This window comes from Myripristis murdjan, chromosome 3 (genome assembly GCF_902150065.1).
Source record: "Myripristis murdjan chromosome 3, fMyrMur1.1, whole genome shotgun sequence".
NCBI classification, from domain to species: Eukaryota; Metazoa; Chordata; class Actinopteri; order Holocentriformes; family Holocentridae; genus Myripristis; species Myripristis murdjan.
The window spans coordinates 4132947-4152660 of NC_043982.1; the positions used below are offsets into that span (position 1 = coordinate 4132947).

General features: G+C 40.7%; 1 protein-coding gene across 1 annotated transcript; it reads right to left on the reverse strand.

The window, feature by feature from the left end:
* Nucleotides 1-654: 654 nt before the first annotated feature.
* LOC115357119 (para-nitrobenzyl esterase) lies at nt 655-19512 on the reverse strand. The gene is made up of 10 exons (XM_030048498.1): nt 19407-19512; nt 14584-14854; nt 13400-13820; nt 8622-8729; nt 8283-8479; nt 6878-7077; nt 6733-6791; nt 6029-6196; nt 3128-3355; nt 655-1518 (listed from the first exon to the last, which is right to left on the reverse strand). The coding sequence occupies exons 2-10, from the start codon at nt 14845-14847 to the stop codon at nt 1376-1378; spliced, it is 1788 nt and encodes a 595-aa protein (XP_029904358.1). The 5' UTR covers nt 14848-14854; nt 19407-19512; the 3' UTR covers nt 655-1375.
* Nucleotides 19513-19714: the final 202 nt, after the last annotated feature.

Sequence of the window (19714 nt, forward strand, 5' to 3'; positions counted from 1 at the left end):
TATTGCATGTGTGTAATAAAACTGTTCTATTCAAGTAAGTATAGCTTCAAAAAACTCACCTGACAGGTAACAAATAGGTGTCTCTGTGTGTGTATGTATGTGGGGGGGGGCAGGTTGTGTAAGCTTTGTGAAATTATGGTTCAGCTGAAGCAAAGATAAATGTATGCATTTGGCAATTTGTTAAAAAAAAAAAAAAGCACACACAAAAAGATGCCTGTTAAAAAAAAAAAAAAAAAAAATTCACAGCCAACCTTACGCATAAATTTAGTGGTAAGTGTTCAGTTTAGTGCAAACAGCAGTACTTCACATACGACACTATCCTAGAACTGCCACTATCCTCGTTGATAAACAATGATTTTTCAAATGAAAATGGGACTCAAAAATCACCATCATTCTCATGCGCAAGATTCCACATAGCATGTACTTAAAGGAATGTTAGTGTAAAAAAAAAGCTGTACTAAAATACTTTCACTTTTGAAATGGAGACATCTTTTCACAGAGCTACAAAATAAAGCTTATCCCAAGTTGGAGCAAACAACTGCCTTGTGGGTCCCAAGGTGTAAGACTGTCATCATAATCTACATCATCTACATTTTCCTCACTCGCAATGCTTTCATCTACAACATACCAATAGTCATCATGGCTTCAGAACACTTGGATTATGCAGCATGAGCTGGTTGGAGACATCTGATGGATATTTTATGCATTTTTTTTTTTTTTTTTACTAGATTGCCTTATTAAATTCAGTGGCTGAGATGGAACTACGAGGGCTTTTTCACTATGTTTTTTGGCCTTTCCTAATGAAATGGATGGAGTTTCAACTGACTTAGGGATGAGTAGACAGTGACTCAACATTTCATTTTAGAGTGAAACAACTATATTCTAAGTGAATGATGCAAAATTTCAATGCATTCACTACAAAATCCAACAGTTACACAGCATAGAACAGAATTATGTGAAACATTGTAGTCAAAAGAATTGTCTAAATTCAACATGGGGTCCTTTTCCCATGAAAAACTGGGACCTGGCACTGTAATTTAATCTAACATACATTCACATTCATTCCCTTCCATATCCCTCATAAACAGCGAATCCTCTTCACACACTTGTGCTTATACAGAATAGTCATTGCCATTCTTCATTTTTGGTCTCCACTGTCTTCATATATTGTTCTTCCCTTCAAGCTACTTCAGACTGATCAGGCCCCGAGACAGGGGAGGAGGGGTGAAGCTCTTCAGGATCGATGGCCTGTTAACTTAGTGGAACAAAGTGGTTGGTTGAGCAAAGTCTAGTGGTTAGCGGCCAGCTGACCTGCTGAGGGGCCACATAACCACTGGCTTCAGCAGCTGACACGGGTGAAGGACTGGGTGTGTGCTCAGTTCATCCAGGCATAAGCATACATGTCATTCTTTTGCCACAGCTGACACTTTGCAGCAGAGTAGTTCTGGGCCACTGATAGGTTATGGGACAGCTGAGCAATGGCTGCTGGGTACTTTGGCCACTGATCCACCATCTTACCTGGAACAAAGAGGGGAGAGTATGATTTCAAGAAAAATATCCACACTAAAATACTGTGATGTCAGTCCACATGATGGTGAAATATCCTCATTAGTTGCTCTGTGCTCCCCTGGACTACTAATCCAGAATACTGTATTTCTAACTCTGCTTTCACTTCCACAGACAAATTCTGCATTAGCAGTCCAGGGGAGCACAAAGCAGCTAGTAAGGATAGTTCACCACCGTGTGGACTCATATCACACCCTGGGAACTACACAACCCAACACGCTACTAAAGTCACCTTTTGTTGTAAGAGCTAACCCTGACAGTTCAGATGGAATTCGCCGAGTTTTAACTTGAAATTACCAATCAGAAGAACTCTCCTGGTAATGCTGTATTTTGAGTTAACTCTACTCCTATCAACATATGGTGTTTCACACAACCTCATGCACTTAGCATCTGGTTTACAGAAGCCATATAACCAGTAGTGGGGAAGTAAAAAGATTTGAATACAGGCATTTCCCTGTTGTGCTGTACTGTGGTTGATGTAATATCAACGTTGAGTGTAAATGCATTCCCACACCTCTCCAGTCATCATTGAGGAACCAGTAAGTTTGTCCAGGATAACTTATGGCATCAGGGCAGCATTATCAGAAATCTGGCTACTGATCATGTTTACCTCAGGACTGCAGGAATTTTATCCTAAAAAGAACAAAAGTTCAGTTTCTTTCCCTCAACGTCTCTGGCAAAGATTACGGTAAAAGTTACCTGCTGTATTTGGAGCTGACACATACATTCAGGGGTCATTTTAATCTAATCTACAACTGGTGTTTTCTGCCATTAATGGCTTGTGCACCCAGCATCTTAATTACAAGGAACATATTGTCAGGGGTGGGGTGGCATCATTCTTCAGATTAGATTAGATTTAAATGATCCCTGTAGGGAAATCAGATTGTTGCAGCCGCAAATGTAATAGGATTCAGCAGGGGAAAAGACAAATAGAATATATAAATTTACAAACAGAATATAAGCACATGCATAGAATAGCAAATAAGCAATAAACGCAGGATGGTGCATTTAAGCACAGTTTGGTGCTAAGAAAAAGAGAAAATAATGGAAAAGAGTGCAGGAGCATCTGCATCTGGTGTTACAATGGTATGGGGCAACTTGAGGAAAATTTTACTTGTTTTGTTGCACTGTGGGTGAAGACCACAAGCCCCCGCAAAGAAATTTGTTACTGTTCAGATGACTAAAATTTGACACCATCTTATTCAGACTGACATCAGGTGTTTTAGTCAGTTACCACTTGAGGAGTTTTGCTGTTCTGCATGTGACTCTATGTGGAGTGTACCCAGATAACTAAAGTTTCCCAGTAAATTATTTTACCACTCTGATGACTGACTACCAGTGTGCATGGGCAAAAGAACATTGCTGACCTCCTTTGGTAATAGTAATACTGTCCAGACAAGGCTTCACAGCTGAATGAAGTTTTTTATGTTTAAGTTTTTCAGCAGTTTGCAAAAGCTCAGTGTGCATCAGACTCAATAACGGCTAAAACGTAACACATTGATTAGGTGCCGACCCAGTACTTGGAGGTGCACACACACCTGGTTGTGAGAAGCATCCTTACCCTCTTTAGCAAAGTTGACAAGGTGGTGTGTGATGAGACTCTGGAAGCTCTTGTCCTGAGCGGATAGGGGCTTCCCCAGTACAGAGTCTAGCCCACCAAAGAAAGCCACAGCATCCAGACAGTGGAAAGAGAAGCGGCTGGGGAACGGCATCAGGCCACCCGACGTATTGACAGGACCAGACGGTGTGTGTGTCACCACATAGCGATATACAGGACTGTGCAGGGCCGCTGGGAACAGAGAGAGGTTTACAGAATGCAGCCAAACAAACATAGTAACTAAAAACATAAAATTATGTGACACCCATTATACAATATACTATTTTAGCCTATAAATATCTGTAGCATCGAAGGTTAGACTGATAAATTGATTTACTGATATTGTGTTAAGGAGCTACCAACCCCATAATAATTTCATTAGTCTGGGTTTCAGAAAAGAGATTTAGAGCCTTGTGATGAGCTATATGTTTCAGAGGTTTTTCCATCCTGACAAAAATGAAATTCTAGGGGTAAACATCCCTGAATCCCTGTGCTATTTTTGCATGAATATGGTCTAATTTAAAGATAATAAATATTGACACAAAATATAAGCCATCATCAACTACTTTATGAAAAAATGTTAGTATCAGCAATCAGTCCCCTGTTGATGAATCTCCAGTCAAATCTAAATTTAATAATTATAATGATAATAATGATGTGATGATAATGATATTACTGACTGTGTGTCTAATTAGCCTCTCATTAGAATTTGCAACCACAGAGTTTATCCACTAGAAAACAGGTTGTGCCATATAAAAATAGACAATGAGCCATGCAGAAAAGCACCCCAAATTTCCTGCAATTGCCTATCACAACAGCTAAATGTCAGTTTATACACGGCCTGGCATAGTACCCCATGGAGCAATTTCAACAACCCCTAGAGGCACAACATTTAAATTAGGCAGCCTTTCTGCAGCACAGAGAATGCAATGTTTTGTACAAAAACTGGCTGCTGAAGAGACAGAAGCGTGCAAAGTTTTGCTGTTCACAGCAGAACTGTAGGCTTGGCTATATTTCACTTGAATGAAGCAATGAGTGTATCACTTGGACATGTAGGTGGCCAAACTGTGTTCACGTCATCTCCAATAAATTTTGCATGCACTGAGTGATTTGAGTGGGAATGAGGGGGGTGCTCTCTGTTAGCAAAATGAATAAAATGCATCCGCCTTGTTATGCTCCCATCCTCCTTCTCCATCCCCTTGTAACTGAGAGACTTCATGATAATTTGCGGTAACAATATTATATATATATATATATATATACAAGAGGATATGAAAACCCAACTCGTGTCCTGAATTTTTTTCACCTGCGATTCCATTTTCACGACAGCCAGGTCAGCTGCGTTTGTTGTTAATGACAGATCAAAACAGTGGAGGGTAACGTGGTCCTGAATGACACTTCTTTTGTCCAATAATCTGTCACAGTGAGGCGTTTAAGGTGCCATAAAGGTAACACATTTTGATCCCCAGTTCTACTAATAACATGTTTCAGACTGTGTGTCTGGGCAAACCAAAACCAAACCAAAGTGCTGGTTACATGTTGATGGTGACCACAAAGGAGGGGGTGGGAGTGATGTGAAAATAATGGTGCTAATGGGAAACCCTGAGTGGGTTTAATTACAGTATATTTTGGCAGCCGTTAATAGACCTGGGCCGTATGGAAAACACTGAACTGATTCCTGCTTTGTTTGTTGTTGTGTTGTTGCGGTGAGAGACTGCTGTAGGCTGTGCGGTAGGGTATGCAAAAGCTTCAACATGTCATCATGCTGCTATATCTTTGATATCAATGATATGACACTTTTTCTGTGTACAAATTTATGCCAATATTATCATGAACAATATGATATGGCACAGCCCTACAATGCAGGTGCAGAGGGCTTGTTTAGCTGAATATGTTAGTCTAATCTGCCTGACTCACTGATCCCTCTGACTGAGGTTTGTTTAACTTAGAATCTATGGCCCAAACCATGGCTTGTCTTGGATGACACGCTTGTCTTGAGTCAATGACACTGAAAAGCAGCACCGTCTTTAGCACTGTTTACTATTGCACTGTGGAAAGGGTGTTGGTAACCAGCTACTCATCATCATGGATTTTCAGGTTGTTGTTATGATTTTGCTTGGCATCTCCCACTTACTGCTTGAAAAACAGAGATGGGATGTTGTCAACAGTAAACAGAGTCATCAATGAGGCCACAGCCTATACAGCTGTGTCATCTTCATATCCAAAGCCACAAGTATCAAGAGCAAGAGGATCATAGAGACACACGGCTGCCTGTAGTATTCCTGTAATATACCTTTAATACTCTATGCTCATTCAGTAGTGCTGGTCAAAATACACCTCTACAATCAAATGTTTTGGAGGAGACCGGACTACAGATATAGTTTTTACTGTAGATATTTGGTGTAACCTGGGAGTGGGGCAAGTAGTATCACTGAGGGAATTAATTATGATTAGTAATTTTAATCATGCAATATGAGAAAACCCTGCCTTAATAAACTGAAATCGCTGCATAAAATGTAAAGGTGCATTTACTCATTACTTTAATATAATATTATAAATAGATAATTGTGGTAGAGAGAAAAGGAATTTAACTGGATAAACTTGAATCGTTATGGCACACTTAATGGTTAAGGTATCTTGGAACAATGTCCTTTGGGAGGTGTACATGGGTATGTGTGAGTGTTGGTTTGTGGTGTTGGAGCATGAGGATGCAACCATTGGGCCATTCTACAATTAAAAAATAATAAATCACCTACTGCCTGTAGGTCTGAGTCCTTTCAAAAATATGCGGGTGGCAGTATTCCATACCCCAGTTGTTTTAAAATGGAAGAGCTACTGCACAGCATGTATATCACATAAGAGTACCTGCAGCCCTAGAAGCCAGGTCATTGTTGGGACAGGTAACCCTCATGTCAGAGACCATGGTGGTGAAGGCCCTCTCTGGACAGCGGTTTTTGGTGGGACACCAGGCTGAGCTGGGATAGAGGAGCAACGCCTCCTTTGGGAGATCCGCACTGAAGGTCCTGAGCTTATCTGAACAGGGCACAGCCACAGGGAAGCATGGAGTCCAATACATACTAAACACTTCAGCATACAGGATGTTAATTAATTACATTAATTATTAATTATTAATTAATTACAGGCCACTAGCATTCAGATAGGTCTTTTAGTGATTCAAAGCTGATGTTGTTTTTTTACTATGGGGTATGGATTCAAACCTGGATTGAAAACAAAATTATCATTAGACAAGATAAGTGATATTTATATATATATATACATATGTGTGTGTGTGTGTGTGCATGACTACATGAGAATCTAACACACATACACACACACACACACACACATATATACATATCTATATATATCTATATCTATATATATACACACACATATGTATAGATAGATAGTTAGAAATATGAGAGGGAGAGAGAGAAACACAGAGATAGAGATGTATTTATACTCTGGCACTAAAATCTCAGTGTAGTCTCTTAACTGTTCTAAGAGCCATCTGAATGGCGACTATACTGTCCCAACTCCCTGTGTTCACACACTGCTGAAGCCCTTACCTGTTACAAACCATTCGTAATCTCCCCATGTCCAATCAGAAATGTTTGCATGTGGGGGGCTACAAAGGGAACACATAGCACTGATTACAATTTGGCACAATAACAGCTGCTGCTGCTGTTCGACCTGAATCAGACAGACAGTCACCTGAAGTCAGTCTCCTGCTCTGTTGTTCCTATAACCAGTGGAACATCATTAAAGTCTCCTCCTTGCTCCCACATCTCAAAAGGTGCAGCTGGCAGGATGTAGCCATCCACCACTGCAACAGGACCAATGAAATTCCCTTTAGTGGGCAGATCAGTGAAGTCATCTGCTGCCCATGATGGGTACTCCTGCCACGGGATGGCCTAGGAAGGCAAAGATCAGATCCATGTTAAGTTTCTGAAGCAACATTTTAACCAAACCCAAGGTCTTAAACCTAAACTTAACTCATGGACGTAATGAAAGAATATACCCATAGGTATCATCATAGCATATTTTGACCAAATTAATTGTGTGATTTAACAGGAAAATATTACTTTTATGTGAAGATGGATCTGCATGTCAATGAAGTGCAGATTTCCCCTCAAAAAATAACACTTATCTGGTTCATTGTGATTCCATGTGATGAAACTATTTGTCATTTGAAAGGTTCAGGGTTGGCCTGCAGATACAATAAGTTATGCCAGAATAAAAGGAATGATGCAGTTGACTCGTGTCATTTTCCACTCATCAGTTTGGTTTTAGATGTCTTGGTTTTGTTTGACAGAAAGACATTTTTGTGCAGGACTGTTTCATGTAAAGTTCATACTTGTGTATGAATCATTATTTTTACACAGGACATATTTTGATCAAAAGAATGAGCACTTTGGGGCAAAAGCATTCAATAAACGTTGGCCCTGTTTGGCCCTTGAATTTGTTGTGATGTTTTTAATACAGGTGAGTTTGACACCGCTGACTTAGACCATCATACGACGCTAAAACTCTCAGTTAAAACACAGAATTATTAAATTATTTTAGTGTTAACAGCTATTTAAGGCTGGGTGACTGACCCCATCTATTCAGTGATAGGGAAGCTCTGGGATAGATTACTAATGGAAAAAAGAAATATTCATTCACCAAACACATGATTCAAAAATTAAGTGAAATAAATAAATAATAATTAAAAAATGCACAATTTATAAAATGAATTTATGTAGCTATGGTCAGAGAGGACCCAGGGAGGACATAGATGTGACTGCAATATTCAATATTCTATCAAATCTGGGCAAAATACTCTTTCCTATCAAAGCAGAGAGCGGTTCAACAAATCAAATGATGTGACAGTATCATATTCCAATAACAAAAGAATCTAATTCATAAAAGTACAGCAGTTATCTCTTTTACTGACTGGGGCTGAACTGATCCCTAGAAAATTACAGTTCAGCATTACATTTTAATAACATGCATTATTCATAGTTCATTCATCCATGTCTGTAAAAAAATACCCCGCTAACTTGACCTCATTTTGTAGTACAAGAAAAGGTGAAAAAAGGAAGGTTTTTTTTCTCTTTTGACACTGTATGTCCCTTACCTGTAGAATCTGTTTGGTAGAGAGACTCCTGAGGCAGGCCAGGTCTTTGCAGCCCGTCTTCCTCAAAAAGATGAGGTTGTCTGTCTCAGCCTTTTGCAGAGTTGCATTATACACATAGGAGCCACTCATGTCCACTGCCGCATGGAAAAGACCCTTTGCCAGGGGGGACATCATCAGTGTCCACACAGAGGTCCCACCTTACATAGACAAAGACCATAGAGGCACATCATCCCCCCAAGAATGCATTGGAAAATAAAACATTGTAGGTACACTTCAAAGACTAGGCTAGGCCACTGCCCTCAATAACGCATATCATGTATATTTTAATTCTTTTCATACCCGAGCTTTGTCCAAATATAGTCACTTTTCCAGGGTCTCCTCCAAACACATGGATGTTTCTCTTGACCCATTGAAGAGCTGCTATCTGGTCCATGAAGCCATAGTTCCCTGTGGGGGGTAAGGGTGGGGGTGGGGGGTGACAAAAGGTGACACACCTTGTCACAACGAGAACATGATTTGATTGTGGCCTTATTTCCAGCGTCCCATTTTCTCAATCAGAGACAAAGCCACCTACTGTAGTGCTCTGGAAAGCTTGAACTAAATTTAACTCTTTTCAAGCTGAGGGAACAAGGAAATAGGGCATGGAATTAGGAGTATTCAAAATTAGAAATACGGGTGTGGGAGAACTACACAGGGAGGTGGCTTCTGGTAGATGAAAGAATTCCTGTATAATGCCAAGGTATGTGAACTGTGATTTTATGGGTTATTTCATATCAAGGTTATAGATCTATTTGTTGATCTATAACGGCACAAAATGCCCTCATGTACAGTACTACGCTAATTTGCCTGCTCCCCCTCAAGTTAACGATACTGCAACTGACATGAAAAAGATGTATTTATACACTACCGTTCAAAAGTTTAAGCTGTTTCTTTTCAGCTATTTTAAGCCAAACTGAACTTTACAAATGTATTGTTTTTGAAATAACCTGATATTTTTATTCACTAAACATTAAGTTAATCAAAAACACAGCCAAGAGTAGGGGTGTGTTCTATTTTTGGATATTTTGCATACCTTAAAACTGTTCTTAAAACAAACAAACAAACAAACAAACAAACAAAAAAACCTTAACAATGTGTGTGTAAAAGTCTTGTATTGTACTATCTCGCTCTTGTTAATAGTATATTAGACTTTGTTAATGATATCAATAAAAACAACTTATTTATGACTGAAATATATCTGGCAAGGCAGGGTGTATTTTGGGTCCAAAGTAGTCAAAAGCTGTTTGACTCTGCCAGACTTTGCTGAGTGTATTTATGTTTCGCCAGTGCGTTAGCTGATCGGTCATGGCCAACCACTTACTCCTGAAGCTGTTCATAGTCTTCATATTCTGTGCAGTTCTTAATTTGCAGACGGTGAGACAAGTTAAGGTTTATTTATGCTCAATGTTAAATATGGATATGGATACGGATAGAGCCTTCTGTCCGTATTCTGCGCTCATTTCGTCCATATTTCTGCACGTTTTCAGGAAGCTTATGGATACGGACAAAATGGAGCAGCACCACTGCAAATTGCAGGGGCCGTGTAGTCAACAGTTCAAAAGAGACCAGTCTATGGATGAGATATGAAGAAGTCAATCTCTATCATTGGTAATATCAGAGAAAAAAATTCTCTGTCCTCCTGTTGCGATGCATTCGGTGACCTTACAGACAACCGCCGTCTGCAACACCACCTCCACTTTTGCCTCTTTGAAGGAGGTCCATTTTTAGCACCGTCTCCACCATCACAAGGCTTTTTGTTGTCAGAAACTTTTGATTCTGAGCTGCCCTCTAGTGGATTTGTTGCTTAACATTCAAGCCAACGTAAAGGACGCATGGAAGCATGTGGGCAGAGATGTTTACAACGTTTCAATTTTTGTATGTAAAGGAGTATAAATGAGCCTTTATTTTTTATTCATGGAGCTGTCTTTGACGGCAACCTTTTTGTGACATAGTCTGCAGATTGGTGTCTTATGGAAGCCAAACCGCCTCCATGCAAGTGAGGAAGATCCACATCTAGCAGTTAAATTTAATGTAATAGTTTCTAAGAAACTGGCAAATGTACCCATTAAAATGTTTAAACATTTGTTCTGACATAAGGAATAAAAAACTTTTTTGTACCAATAGCTACATTGGTACCTTTTCACAGGCTTTAGATTGTAAGGGTGCGTTCAGAGCAGGAATGTTTGGAACAGTTTATTTCAGCTATGAAACATTAAATATGAGTCTGTGTCTTTTTCTAAGAGAACGCCAGCGCATCAGGAGTGTGAATGTAATGACAGGAATCAACTCCAAAATGCAAGGTTTTATGGTTATAAGGAGATGGGTGTTGACATGTGTTAGCTAACATCTCGTCAGAAAGGAAATGCCCAGAAAGCCTAGTATCCAAAAATGAAGCAAGGGCAAAAAGCAGTCCAGACTGATGCTCATGTTGCGCTCTCTGTTATTGACAACAGGGAAGGTAAATTATTGTAAGGAGTACTGACAAGGGCACCATGCTCGGCTTAAGTTGCAGGGACTGGAATCAAATTTGTTTTGACCCCAACCCTTCCACCAAATCTCTGACCTTGGGGCATGACAGGCTTGTGAATCCATGTTACTGTTATTAAGGAGCCCTGATACACTATTTATTGGGAAGTAGTGATGCAAGGTTTGTACTGCTACCCACAGGTCCTGCGGGTGAACCGTGGATTCAGGCAGTTATGGAAAGCAAAGCAAAGTCATGAATAATTGCAGGCCAGTTGTGGGCTGAAAATATTAAAAATAACAACCATACAAAGTACGCTACATTGAAATATTCTTTGCTAACTTAGCTCATTTCCTAATGCCAGAAGAGATTTATGTCTTATGGTGCGACGTTTCATGTGGATGTGGGTTTGAGTTTTATTAAAATTACCACCATGCTGAGCAGGTGTGGTTGGATGAGCTGCTAGGGCAGGCAGATTTGGGTGAACTTGCACTGACCCCTACATCACTATTGGACAATGAACACCTAATCAAATCAAATGCAACATGTAAAAAAGTAAACCTTTCCAAAGGAGCAACAAGCAAATTCCAGTGACATTTCTTCTTTGATTTCTGCTCGTATCGCCATGTGAGCAACTGAGTGTACTAGTTATTAGGGCTGGGCGATATGGACCAAAAGTCATATCCCGATATATTTTGGCTGAATATCGCTATACGATATATATCCCGATATTTTTTCCGCAATGTGAGAGCAAATGTTCAGTCATAGTCAAAGCCAAATATGACATGACAGGGCTGGAGCTTTTTTGGGTTGTGGATGGCTTGTGGCTGGGGCTTCTGCAGTGTTCCTGGTAGTGTTTGGGGGGCAGGAGCTGCTACAGGAACGTCCTCTGGCTCTGCCCTCTCACCTGCCGTGTCTCCACTGAGGGCCGAGTAGGAGGAAGGTCGCGCAACCGCCCAGTAAAGTCAACGGGCGGCTGCACGACCATGACCGGGGCATCAAAATGCGTGTTGTTAAAAAAGCGTGTCGTTAGCGTTAGCTAACGTCCACTAAAGCAAACGTTAGCGCCCCTAAAAATGCCGACTAAAAGTGTGTTGTTAGCGTTAGCTCACGTTAGCTAGCACGTTAGCGTTAGCTTGGTAGTGTTGGCCGTGTTGCTAGGGACGCCTAGCGCCCGGCCGTTTGCTTTCTGTTGACACCACATCGCGCCGAGAGTAAATCCAATCAGCACCAAGTAAACCCCAAGCCCCACCCGGGAGTTTTACGGGGCTGCTCAGAGTCCCTACCCCGAGGCAGGGCCGTTTTTAGCCCCTGTAAAAGTTAAGGAACTCTCTCCATCGGGGTAGTTCGGCCCCAGCCCCATAAAATTACTCCGAGAGTGCCGGAGTGTTTGTTCCTGCCCCGCTCCTCCTCTGTGCCCGACAGAGGAGGGGCGGGGGCGCGCGGAGCAGTGCAGAGAGCTCCGGGTCAGCAGCGCAGCAGAGCAAGGATCACAGTGCAAATTTGAACTATATCGATATATGCGATATAGTCTGATTCCATATCACATTTAAAAATATATCGATATGATTTTTATATCGATATATCGCCCAGCCCTACTAGTTATGATAGAAACTTTTATCCTTCACTGCTCTGTAACAACAAATATACTTTTTCATTGAAGCTTCTCTTCATCTACAGTTCTAAGCACTTACACCTGGCTGTAAACAGCCACATTTTCATCTCAGGTGTGATTTACATAAAAGCATATTTAAAGAGATATATTATTTTTGTTGTCAACTCAGCCCAAAATTATCAAGATATCACTAAATCCAGAGTGAGAAATATCCCAAAACCTAACTCTAAACACTGCCAGTCCATGTCCAAGAGTGGATTCATATAATGTAAACATAACTCCTTCTGTTTTTATCTGTGCTTCTTGAGTGTGGAATTAATAAAATCTGGTGTTCCAGCGGTCAACTCAGTGTATGCAGATTCTCCAACACAGAACCATAAATAGCCACACCCGCATAGGCCATTACAGCATAGCTGCGACAACAGAAATATATTTTGACGTTAAATGTGACAGAATGCCAAGTAATTTGCTTTCAACAATTTTAATGTCACCATTAACCTTCCTCTAGTGCCATTCTTTGGGCAAAAGGCCAAATTTGATACTCTATGGGGCAGATCCATATTGATTTTGTTGACCTCCTGACCTTTCATTTAGTGCCACCCTCAGAACAAAATGTCTAATTTCCTATCTCAGACAATGGGGTAGATTCCCATGCTCCCTAAAGGATGAACCATCTCATTCCTCATGACCATTCCTGTAGTGCCACCTTAAAATATTAAATTTGCATGTAAGATCTAATAAATCTAATAAGTGGAATGCCATGATATTTGGTGAGTGCATTTATACTCCCAAAAGGAAGATTCCTCTTGATTTTGATGACTCCATTACCATTCCTCTAGCATCAGCCTGACTGGCCAAAATGTACAATCCTCATTCTCCCACTGCTTGCATTCCCCTGACATGTACCAAAAGTTATATGCACACAAAACTACAAATTATATATTCTAAGGCAATTAAAGAATTACCTTTCCTTAGGCTTTAACACTTCTGAGGACTAACCTGAGGTGTTGGTGGGAGAGCCTTCTCTTAGTATTTCCAGTGCCATGAAGCCAAAGGCATTGAGCCTGTAGTTGAAGCTGACATAAACCACTTCGGTTTCAGCAGCTAGTTGCTCTGTGGGTGAGTAGCCCTCTTCTCCTCCACTAAACATGTGCAGGTAGCCTCCATGGATCCAAACCATGACAGGCAGTTTGGCTTCACTCTTTAGGGTGGGCGTCCAAACGTTGACAAAGAGACAGTCCTCCCGACCCATCACCTTCCCTGTATTTGACAGCGGGCGGACCTGAGGGCACATGCTGCGGAAACGGGTGGCATCTCGAAGCCCACTCCCACACACTGGGTTGGCGGGGGGGGCCCAGCGCAGGTCACCAACAGGAGGAGCAGCATAAGGCATACCCTTGAAGGAGTAGGCTCCATTTTTCTGCAGAGCACAATCCCTGTCACTTTCCTAAGACTTACAGTAAAGCCATTATGATCGAACAAAAAGTCACTGGCCCACATTAGCAACAGGCTTGCACACAAAAGAGCACCTTGTTACCAATATGATACATTTTCCAGAACAAAATATCAAGCAAGACTGGAGGACACACACATAAAGGGGCACAAGGGGGTGCAAAGGTTTGCTCATGCATTAGTCTTACAGCTGAAGCAGCGATTTGTGAACAGATTATTAGCTTGCATAGTGCTTTTTAGGGCTTATATGTGCTTGATTTGAACTTTATTTGCATAATAACTTTCTGATTAAAATGTTGCACTCTTACTGAGGTACAAAAAATGAGAAACTGTGCAAGCTGGAATGCTGTATGATACACAAGTTGCCAATTTCTGTTGTTTAAGGAGTATTATCATGAAAGAAGAATGGCAGACAGCTACGTGAACAAATGAAGGTGAACAAATGAAAAATGATTTATGTATAAAACTTTAGCTAATAAAGTAAAGCTTAAATTTTATGCTGGATGAGCAAATGCTTGTTCTGTTGTTGTTTGGTTAAAAAAAATGGCGATCTTCTAAGTTTTTTTTTTCTCTCTCTCTTTTTTTTTTTTTTTTTTTTTTTTTTACTAATGTTCCAGAAATCTTTTTCCAATTTGCTAATCGCGTTTTTTCATGTGAACTTGCACAGGTTTCAAAGGCTTAACTGGTTAATTGGCAAAACAAATTAATTGGTGCTGTGCTCATAAACTTACATGCGTTCCTCGGTAGTCACCACAGTCAGTTGACACCCGGGCAATCCCTGGAGGCAGTGTCTGGGCTACGTAGGCCATGTACGCAGCCAGACAGAGCAGGGACAGCACGCCCAAGGCGATGAGGAAGATGCAGCGTCTGGAGAGAACCAGGAAGGGGCTGATATAGTGTCTGTGACGGACATACTGCACCTCCTCCTCATCCTCCTCCTGCACCAGGTAGCGATACTCGGTCCTCTCAGAGACCTCGAATGTGTCCTCATTCATCTCCACTCTGGGACAGAAAGCACACAATTCAGTATGGTCCAGTTCATTTCAATTCAGCTCAACTTTACTCTGCCCGAGAGGAAGTTGGCCACGTAGCCAGATGCACAAAAACAAGCGTGAAAAAGCATATGAACATGGGTCAAACATACACACAGCAGCACAGCACAGGAGACACTTTCAGAGGAGCACAGAACATAAATTATCCAGATGATTTCAATCCCAATTCTGACAAATGAGAGACATTTCACTTTGTGAATGGGCTTAAAGCAGACCAAGAGCCGTCAGGCCACCTAGGCAGATTAGGCACAGCACCTCAATATAGGGGTCCCACATCCAATCAGATATATATATACAGTACAGGCCAAAAGTTTGGACACACCTTCTCATTCAATGTGTTTTCTTTATTTTCATGACTATTTACATTGTAGATTCTAACTGAAGGAATCAAAACTATGAATGAACACATGTGGAGTTATGTACTTCACAAAAAAAGGTGAAATAACTGAAAACATGTTTTATATTCTAGTTTCTTCAAAATAGCCACCCTTTGCTCTGATTACTGCTTTGCACACTCTTGGCATTCTCTTGATGAGCTTCAAGAGGTAGTCACCTGAATTGGTTTTCCAACAGTCTTGAAGGAGTTCCCAGAGGTGTTTAGCACTTGTTGGCCCTTTTGCCTTCACTCTGCGGTCCAGCTCATCCCAAACCATCTGGATTGGGTTCAGGTCCGGTGACTGTGGAGGCCAGGTCATCTGCCGCAGGACTCCATCACTCTCCTTCTTGGTCAAATAGCCCTTACACAGCCTGGAGGTGTGTTTGGGCTCATTGTCCTGTTGAAAAATAAATGATGGTCCAACTAAACGCAAACCGGATGGGATGGCATGTCGCTGCAGGATGCTGTGGTAGCCATGCTGTCCCCAACAGTATCACCAGCAAAACACCCCCACACCATCACACCTCCTCCTCCATGCTTCACAGTGGGAACCAGGCATGTGGAATCCATCCGTTCACCTTTTCTGCGTCTCACAAAGACACGGCGGCTGGAACCAAAGATCTCAAATTTGGACTCATCAGACCAAAGCACAGATTTCCACTGGTCTAATGTCCATTCCTTGTGTTTCTTGGCCCAAACAAATCTCTTCTGCTTGTTTCCTCTCCTTAGCAGTGGTTTCCTAGCAGCTATTTGACCATGAAGGCCTGATTGGCACAGTCTCCTCTTAACAGTTGTTCTAGAGATGGGTCTGCTGCTAGAACTCTGTGTGGCATTTGTCTGGTCTCTGATCTGAGCTGCTGTTAACTTGCGATTTCTGAGGCTGGTGACTCGGATGAACTTGTCCTCAGAAGCAGAGGTGACTCTTGCTCTTCCTTTCCTGGGTCGGTCCTCATGTGTGCCAGTTTTGTTGTAGCGCTTGATGGTTTTTGCGACTCCACTTGGGGACACATTTAAAGTTTTTGCAATTTTCCGGACTGACTGACCTTCATTTCTTAAAGTAATGATGGCCACTCATTTTTCTTTAGTTAGCTGATTGGTTCTTGCCATAATATGAATTTTAACAGTTGTCCAATAGGACTGTCGGCTGTGTAGTGACCTGATTTCTGCACAACACAACTGATGGTCCCAACCCCATTGATAAAGCAAGAAATTCCACTAACTAACCCTGATAAGGCACACCTGTGAAGTGAAAACCATTTCAGGTGACTACCTCTTGAAGCTCATGGAGAGAATGCCAAGAGTGTGCAAAGCAGTAATCAGAGCAAAGGGTGGCTATTTTGAAGAAACTAGAATATAAAACATGTTTTCAGTTATTTCACCTTTTTTTGTGAAGTACATAACTCCACATGTGTTCATTCATAGTTTTGATGCCTTCAGTGAGAATCTACAATGAAAATAGTCATGAAAATAAAGAAAACGCACTGAATGAGAAGGTGTGTCCAAACTTTTGGCCTGTACTGTATATTTTTTTCAAGATCAATAAAAAACCTGGAAAAAATTTAATTGATTCCTCTCATTGGGGAAAAAAGCTATGAGCAAAGTAGCAGGAAATGACCTGAAAATTAGCAATAAATAAATAGTAATGAGTTTAAAAAATACAACATGTCCTCAAAATAAGCAAAAACTATTTTTACAAAAATTTCAGTGCATGAATAAATAAATAAATCAAAGAATCTGTGGGAAATTACAAGAAAATTATTAGAAATTTCAAAATATTCTGATAATTATGAGACAATTACTAAGGCAAACTACCAGAGCATTATACAAAAGTAGTAGCCTAGTTGTAGTAGTAGTTGTAGTAGTAATAGTATAGTGATTTGTTTGTTTACTCGTTTATTTTTTCTCACCCTTTCTGTTTTCTCCTTTATTTATATCTATTTGCACTGTTTACTTTCTATCTGCACTGTTTACTTGTCTATTTGCACTGTTTACTTGTCTACTTGTTTATTTTATCGCCCTTTTTCTGTTTTCTCTTTTGTTATTTAATTCATGTAAATTAAGAGAGAGCAAAGTTTACCAGAGTCAAATTCCTTGAATGCAAATACATACTTGGCCAATAAAGCTGATTCAGATTCTAATTCTGATACCAAAAAAAAAAAAACTCTAAAAAAAAAAACAAAACAAAAACACATCCATAATTATTATAATTATTTATTTATTGAAACTTACATCACAAAAAAATTACAAAAAAATCAGGACAAAATCATAAAAAGTAGAAAAACTAAAGAAAGAAAGGAATTCAAAATAAATTAATTTATTTTAAACAAAAATGGCGTGATCCTTTCGACAGGATGAAGTGAAAACACATTAAAACAGCGCAAAACAGAATGCTATGAAGCAGTGGCGAGCGGTGACGTTTTTGTGTAGTCATGCTGTTGTCCCAATTTCATGCGAGCTCTAAAATTTTTGGGCATTTATTTATTAATAAAAACGCATAATATGGTTTTTAACTATACTAACTCAACTCGACAACTCGATTTTGATAGCGCATTTTGCCCCAGTGTTACCAACAACAATGTGTTGCAATTTACAGTGTAAATGAAAGCGGAAATTATTATTTACCATAAGATGGGAACTATTGGGACGTGCCACAGGGTGAAGCAAACACACAGCAATGTCACCAGCTAGCCTGCAAACACACAGCAATGTCACCAGCTAGCCTACATGGTCAATGAAATGACACACAAACATGCGCAATACCCATCAGGCTACGCACCAAAGTGATAAACGTCAGAGAACACCTCTTTTTCATAACACCTGCAATAGCCTAAATCGATGAAACATGCCAGGTTACTCAATTGAAGTTGTATTTTCACCCATTTTGATTGGCACGTTGCAGATAAAAGAACAAACTAATGTTAACGTTCCCGTACTAGCTAGCCAGCTAACGGCGTTAACGGTAGCTAGCTGTCAAGTGAATGACTTGCTGTTGCTGCTGAACATTTCAAGCGAGCTGCTACGTAGCTGCTCGTGTTGCTCATGCTTCTGAAAAGCTGATTGGCAGACAGCTTATTTTCCATTGAAAACGCCCACGTACAGGAAACACCGGCTACAAAACTACTGTAAATACTCGTATCACAGAGCGCATGAGCACGTCAAGCTGTCAACTTTCCAGCATTTCGCAAGCAAATTGAGATAGATACGTGTATAAAGGCAACGGTTTGCAACCAAAATGATAGAAATAAGGTATATTACAAAAGGACACACTAGGAGACCAACATTTTAAAGATTTTAATTTAAGGGCTTGGGCATGCGCTGCATTTATAGCTTATTATGGCCGCTCGCCGCTGCTATGAAGTCTTATGGTCTTGTGTCAGACAGATTTTTATTTTTGGATCTACATTGGCGTATTCATTGCAAAGTACAAGGGACCCCCTCAAATGATTTTTCCCCCCCCCCCTTAAGGCCACCAAATTTGTAGGGACGCCCCTGACTGGCCTGGAAGGGTTTATTCATGAGCATGTTCCAGCTGTGTGACCGCTGGGTCACCCACCGGAGGAGGGGCCGCATGCCTTGGAGTGTCTGCGAATAATACGCGGATGTGAGCCCTCGTCCAGCGCCATCCGGGGCTGCATATAAGGAAATGCACTAGCAGCGGATGGGTTGGTGCTGTACTGTCACTGTACTGCTGTGAGTGCTGCATCAGGCCGTCAAATGTCTTTATATTAAAAAGACTCCTTGGCACAAATCTGCTACTAGGCACGCGCCTCAAACACAGACATACGTTAATTTTGAAATGTTTTCAAAAGCGCGCGGCGTCCTGTCAACTTGCCATTACCAACTCGCACATTCTTAAAGAAAAAAAAAAGTGAAGTTAAGTTAATACAGCACCACAAAATTAATCATAACTCTGTGTTACAGTAGCCTACTCGCTCGGTGTTGTCAAACTACAGTCATGTCTCGTGTGCTGTGACCCAGATTCAGCCTTTTCATTTTTTTCTCCCCAAGTGACATAAACTTCCTGGCAGAGCGATAACAGCTGCACAGAGAAGTGACAGAGAAGTGGCAGTGTAAGAAGCTTTAAATTAAATGTGTAACACAACTTAAGTACAGTTGCACGACTTACCATGTCCTGTACACCCACAACTCATGCAAGAGGGAGCTACAGAAGAACACAAACAAACGCGTTTGTTTCTTCACTGTACGTTGTGCGCATGTCTGTACCCTTTTTTTTTTTTTTTTTTTTTTTTTTTTTAAATCGACTTTTAAAGGGACAGTGCTGTCCTGTCCTCGTTTCTCCAATAGTATATCCCTGCATTCCAAATCGCATACTTATACTTTTTACTTTTAGTATGTACTGCAGCTGCCCTTACAAAGTATGTAGTTTAGTATGTATTGGGACATACTAATTTTTTTTTTTCCCTACTAAATAGT